Source organism: Belonocnema kinseyi, chromosome 6 (genome assembly GCF_010883055.1).
Source record: "Belonocnema kinseyi isolate 2016_QV_RU_SX_M_011 chromosome 6, B_treatae_v1, whole genome shotgun sequence".
NCBI classification, from domain to species: Eukaryota; Metazoa; Arthropoda; class Insecta; order Hymenoptera; family Cynipidae; genus Belonocnema; species Belonocnema kinseyi.
Genome location: NC_046662.1, coordinates 7,272,188 through 7,279,266, shown reverse-complemented (window position 1 = coordinate 7,279,266; position 7,079 = coordinate 7,272,188). Strand labels below are relative to the sequence as shown.

General features: G+C 32.0%; 1 protein-coding gene across 2 annotated transcripts in view; it reads right to left on the bottom strand.

Annotated features, from left to right (window-relative positions):
* The window catches only part of LOC117174351 (attractin-like protein 1), a 149,257-nt gene that overhangs the window by 5,508 nt on the left and 136,670 nt on the right, over nt 1-7,079 (bottom strand). The window contains exon 11 of one of the 2 annotated variants that reach the window (XM_033363396.1): nt 2,639-2,876. In XM_033363396.1, coding sequence (XP_033219287.1) covers nt 2,639-2,876 — 238 coding nt within the window. The remainder of the gene's footprint in view (nt 1-2,638; nt 2,877-7,079) is intronic. The other variant, XM_033363397.1, reaches the window with a different exon arrangement.

Sequence of the window (7,079 nt, the reverse complement as noted above, 5' to 3'; positions counted from 1 at the left end):
TAAAAATACCAGTAATTTCGGACGAAAAATACTAACATAACAGAATATTTTTAAATATTGTAAATATTCTATTACATTTAATGATTTTTAATATATATATATATATATATCATCTCGTCCCATTTCATCTCGTTCCTCACCCGAGCTACCAGCGAAAACGCCATTGACGTAAATATAAGGTTATCAAATAAAAAAAAATAGTTGATAAAAATGTCAATACACCATGTACGTTCCGAAAAAAAGTTGTGTTTAAAGAATTCCTGTCCAAAAAATATCTTTTAGGTAAAAGAATATGACTATGATATCCATGAATATTGTTCCAACTGAAATTTAAACTACGCATTATAATTCTGCTTCAATAATAAATTATTGCCAATATGAAAGTACATAAATTTGAGGACTTTTCTGGTTTATAAAGTCACCAGTAAAAAATCTTCATTTGAACGTTCAGAGATTCAACCAAATGTAAAATTGTCACTTTTAAGTTTATTTTTGCTAGAAGAAAATTATTTTTTAATTAAAAATTTCTTTCAAATATTCTGAAATATCCTAAAATATTTGAAATTCCGAGTAAAATTTCTTCAAACATTTTTTAATTCTGTAACTATGTTAATATTCCTTATGATCCTTTAAAATATCATAAAACCTTACAGATCCCACAAAATCCTATGAAATTTTTCAGAACTGTATGCAATTTTTTTAAACAATAGCTCAAAATTATTAAAATCATTAGAAATTCCTTGACATTTGTTTATTCGCTTAGAAATTCCTTATAGCTTTTTAAAAATCTTAAATTCGAGCCTTAAATATCTTGAAATCTCTTTAAAAATCTCTAAAATTCCTTAAAAATCCCCTTTAAACTTTTTTATTTATATTGAAACTATTTCAAAGAAATAATAAGATTATATCTCAAAAGATAAAAAAATCTTCATTAAATCCGATTCTTAAATACGGAAATTGTTTTTATAATTCTCGTAATTTTATTATTCATGTGAAACGAGTTTTTAAATATGCCGCTTAATAAATCAGTACACATTATTATAATAATTATTATTTAAAATGGTGTGTACATAAGGCTTTTTTGGCCCCAAGAATCTAGAATTAGAAAATAATTTTCTTCATGCATCAGATTTAATTATTAATAAAAGAAGTATATATTTTAATATAAATGCACATTTTATTGTGAATGCTATGTTTTTTGTGCCTCATATGTCTACTTTCATATTTTATGACACTACTAATGACATTTGTTTTTTTTACAAATGTTAGTTTTAACACTGACAAGGGAGTTGATCGAAATATACGATCTTTCGAGAAGCTCGCTTATATTAGACGAGATGAGATCAGATTTCATAAAAAAAGACGAGAAATTTTCTCGTTGTTGCTCATTTCTCGTATTTCTCGCTCAAATACAACACTATAAAGGAAGAGAAGAAATAAAGAAAAGCTAAATCTTCTTCTTGAAGGGGATAGAGCAAGGAAGTGTAAGAGGAGGAGCGAAAACTACAACCTAAGTAGAAGAAATTATATGAAGAAAATTAGGAGAAATGAGAGAGAGCACAGAAAAGGGTATACAAGGCCAAATTAAAGTTACGGACATGCGATAGGAAGAGGAAGAAAATAAGGAGAGGAAAAATAACATTACAGTGAGGAGGGTTAAAGTAAGAATAGGTGAAAAAAAAGATATAGAGGAATTCTTTAAGAAAACGTTAGGAATTGAAAGCAAGCCAAACTGGGATTCGTAAAAAGCTAAAAAAGACCTAGAGAAAAGAATGAACTGGTAGAAGAAGAGAGATTTCGGAGAAGGAAAGGTTATAAATTCAGGAGGGAGAAGAATAAAAATTCTACGGTTTTGTTCTGGAATGTGACTGGAATCAAAAAGAAGCATAAGGACTTCTGGAGTGACATTGAAATATTTGATCAAGAAAAGATAGTTTGAGGAAGTGGAGGGCGAACAAGAAAGGAGGATTACAATAGGCAAAGTAAGGTATATATTAAACAGAGTATTCAATGGTGAAGGTTGAAGGGAAATTAGAAAAGTAATAGAAGGCATATTTTAGCGGATGAGGAAGAAATAATGATAGGGGTTGACTGGAACTCCAGAACGGTCACAAAAGGGGAAGTATATGGAGGAGCGGCGAGAATCAGCAACAGGTCAAAAGATGATGTACGGAATAAAGAATGGAAAAAACTAATAGGATAAATAAAAGAAAAGAGGATGGGATTTGTTAACCGAAAATGCAACGGCGGATGAAATGGGAAATACTTTTGTCAGAGGAAAAGCGGTTGAACAGGTGAAATCACATTGCCAATTTATGTAGAATTAGAAGGAAAAATAAAGAGAAAAAAAGTCGAGATTTTTGAAAAGAAATTCCAAAACGTGATATGGAGAAAAAAGTTCAAGAAGTTGTTGAAAAAAAAAGATGAAAGGATTAGGATTTAGAGAGACAGGGGTAGAAGAATGGAAAGAACTGTGATATAGAATGTAAAAGGGGGAAAAGAGAAGTTAAAAAAAAAGAAAGGAAAGTTGGAAAAAGGGGAAATAGGTATAGAAAATTAGACTGGAACACGCAGCTTCTAAACTACTAATTTTGAAAGATTTATGAGTGATTAAATTTCAATTTGAAAGAAAACAAACCTTTTTCTTTTTCCGGGAGTTGTTGGATTCGGAGTCATTTCGATCATTCTCTGAATCACTGGAGTCCCGCCTCTCGATCTCGACCAAAACTTGACTAAAGGCCCTGCTGGCCATTTGCTGCATCTCGACGAATAGGCGCTGTCTTCTTCGATACAAGTCGTATTTCTGCTTAATCTTCCAGAGGAATGCAGCCACCATCAGGAGAGCGAAGAAGCACCTGTGCGGAGTCATGTAGTCTCTAGTTTACAAGTAAGTACTGTCTGAGGTTTAGGGCAACATAAAAGGAAACGTATCGAGAAAAGAAAAAACGCGTCCCCTGTTACGAACTTGAAAGAATTTTCAATTAATTTTCCCGATTCTTCAATTCAAGTGATAGCAGGGCCTAAAATGTTTCAAATGTCGGAATAAACACCTTTTATATGTCGACATATCCGCCTGCCTAATTTAAATAAAAAGATAACAAAATAATTTTTTAACTGTAGTGATAATAGACTGCACGTGACAAAATGCTTACAAAAGAGGGGAATTTTGAAGATATTTCTAGAGATGGATGAAAAAATTAGTTTAAATAAAATTGTTGTGGGATCTATTTTTCGAGACCTGATGAAATTGTGCCATCCTGGCATATATTTATTTTTTTTAAGGACTTTATTATATGTACATCAACTTTTTGATACCAGTTTTAACTAATTCAGTAACGAAACTGTTTTTCTTGTATCTGTCTAATTAAATGTAAATATTTCAGAAAGTTAAACTTGACGCCTATAATCTATGATATATAGACTGTAAGAGTAAATATTATTCATTCTATAATGACGCATTGGAATAATCATTATTTACACTGTTAAGCAAATTCTTTATTGATAGATTAATCAGTTTTTCATCTAATTGGGAAAAATGAGGATCGCTTATACTTTGCTCTTTACATTGTTAATCATCTTCAATGCTATTGGTGAATATAACAGTATAATATTAATAATTAATCACTTAATTAATTAAATTAATAAAGTACTAACAATAAACTCGACGCAGAAACTTATAAAGGTAAAAAGATTCCGTACTTCAAAGCCACAAGTGACTTATTTAACAAATTTATTGACAGACCAATCATTTTTCTCATAATGGCCCCATCCATTATTATGGGATAACTTTTAAGTTTAATGATGAAATTAAGTGTTTTATCGTAACGCGACTTAAAAAAATCGATGTATTTTTCATAAACTAACTCCGATTAAGATAACTAAATTTGTTTGTTTGGACAGATTTATGACATACAAATATCTCAAAAGCACAGACTAAAAGTTTCTAAACCTCGCGATAACGACTCCTGTCTATAACTATTACGTAATATAATGAAGTACTAGAATAATCATTAGTCAGACCATTAACCAAATTATTCATTGTGCACACATTTTTTAAAACTAAAAGTAAGTTAGCTGGCTAACGAACTTGATCTTCAGTTTCTGATACTCAGAGAGTGTACCAAAGGCCAATCATATAGATTAATTTTTTCAAAAGTTATCGTGTCCACAGCCTGACATACATACATACAGACTCGACGATATTCCAAATGATAAAAACAGTTCCAAAATGACGAATTTACCCTAGATTCCTAAAATGTGACTGCATGTTTAAAAAATGTAATCCTCTGTTTCTTGCTGCAGAGTTAGGTACACAATTCGATTGTTTACCTAATGGTGCTCCTATTCATTATACTCCTCATAATGGACCTTCTAATTCTCCTATGAGAAATCATTGTCCTGAGAGGTGTCTTTCTTCTGCTGAGTCTCCTTTTCGTGAGAGGACCGAGTCTCCTTTTGACAAACCTCCTCTTCGTGCCAGGACCAGGTCTCCTCCGACCGAGCCTTTTCTTCGTACCAGGTCCAGATCCAGATCTCCTTCTACCAGGTTCTTGGCTCCTCCTGTCAAATTCGTGACTCCTCTTGCCAGGATCAGAGTTACTCGTATGAGACTTCCTCCTTCTGACCTAATTGAATACGGACCTGAGGAACTTAGAAAATTTCGGTTCATTTCCGTCAGAAACAAGGATCGGATATTCGAACTTCGAAAATACACATTTCCTGCCCGCAAAAGAATTTTCATAAAAACAGAAGGAAATACGTATGAGCCTATGCCAATCCAAGAACGTATCGTATTAGCAACATCCGATGGTCATGCCGTTGCAATATTTGAGAGTTGTGATGTTCTTGCGGGACTGTATACACCAAATCAAAAGGGCACGAGAAGACGGGCAAAAATAAATATGGAAACCGGTACAGCTACCCTAATGACCCGAGAAGAAGTTGATGAAACTCCTATAGGTGCCCGCCGCAAAATCATTGGGAATTTTATAGTAGAGTGTCTAAACCCTGTTGTAAATCAGTCTCCTCCACACTATTAATTTCAAAAAATGTAAAACTCAAAACATATTGTTTATGATCACAAGCAGGAACAAAATGTTTCATGTAACTATTTACAATAAAAAGTCAAATTTGTTTTGGGTTTAGAGACTAATATTTAGTCAATGTTCCTGCAATAAATAATTTAATATATATGTAAAAATTTATTCAAAGAATTTAAATTATAAAAACAATTGTTCGAACGTCCTGAAAAGTTTTCAACAAGATAAAGACCCCGAACACATTTATCACTGTTGTGCTAATTATTTAGGGACAAAAAAGGTTCAAAATATTTAAATGGCCATCTAATCACAAACATTACAGAAAATTGGCGAAAGAATGAAAAGTTGTGTGGAAATCATTAAAGCAAAAGGCAGTCACTTCCAACAAAATCGTCTGAAATAACATTTTCATATTTTTGTTGTTTGCGATTGATTTTATTTTGCATTAAGTACATTCAGATTAATCAGAAAATGTTAAAAAAAAATGTTTTATACGCCAAAATTATGTAGATAAAGTAAACTGTTTTAATAAAATCAATAAATAAACTGGAAAAATCGTTTTTTTCTTATGTGTTTTTCAACTTTTGGATTATACTTTATGTAAGGCAGATTAATGGAACATGCGGAGTTTGCAGTTAGCGGGAGCTTACTGTGTCAGTTCCTACGAATGTGTTAGTTTATATTTGATTCAAGAGGATAACGCAATGTAAATATCTCAGAAGTATAAGCTTGACGCCTATTATACATGAGATAACGACAATAAACGCTGGAATAATCATTGGTCACAGAGTTAGCCAAATTCTTCTTCATTATATTAATCAGTTTTTCATCTGATTACAAATACTGAAAATCGTTTATAGTTTGGTCTTCAAATTTGCAATCACCTTTAATTCTATTAGTGTATATAACAGGTTAATAATAATAATAAGTTAGACGCTCGGACTTTACCTCAGAGGTCAGGGGTTCGATCCCTGATCCGGTACCTCTGGAAACTTGTCTATTTACCCCAATTGTTTACTTGACTGCAACCCAATCCGTCAATGATGGGGTAAAAACCAGGCTTATTCCAATATGTTGAGCCACACTGCTCTCATCAGATCACTTGATTGCATTATAAAAATGCATCCGTGACTGATGATATATGCCGAGACAGCCCCGCGTTAAATAATCAAAAATAAAATCCAACGGTAACAAAAAATGCCTTTGACATGTTGGACAGTAAACATCTTAAGCCTGCGACAAGAATTAATTGTTTCAACATTCATTTTTTTTATAATTAGTATATTTCTATGATCGCTATGTGCAGTCTTTATCTTAGGTGGCTCACGATTGCTATCATTACCTTAACTGATCCGCCAATTATCATATATTTCGTTTAAATGTCGAAGAACAAAATTGTCCTGACACACAGAGAAAGAAAGTTTCATTTTGAACAAAGAAACGACGTCAAAATGTACTGAAACAAAAATGAACCACATGTTTCACATTCAGCAATATTAAAGTAACTGAATGACTGAAGTTCAAAATGAGTTTGTAAGAAAATGACTTGAAACAAAATTGAAACCCTAATTTTTTCTGTACAGATGGATGAGACATCAGATCAGCGGCTTATCTCCACTAGATTAAATATATATGTGAAATATGCGTAATATATGCTAGACGTTTAACATATGCTTCATATGTTAAATATTTAGCATTAACATTGCAAAAAAATTAATTTACACCAGTGTGCCTATAGAGGGTGCGTGCAAGGAGTGTGCCTTTCACGGGTAAATCGTCATTTGCGTGAGGATTTTTTTCTAATAAAATAATTGTAGTACATTTAATGTACGAATTTAATTATTATTTCTTATTTTCAGAAATGCCGCTTTTAGATTTTAAATTTCCAAATGTGATACAATAAACTTTAATTGTCAAATCCTATTTCAAGTATTAAAGCTATAAAGTAATCGAGAAACAGGTATTCCGAAATTAGTTGAAATGATGTATAAATAGAGGCTTACTTGCGAAAAAACTAAAATAACCAAAATTTTATTACTT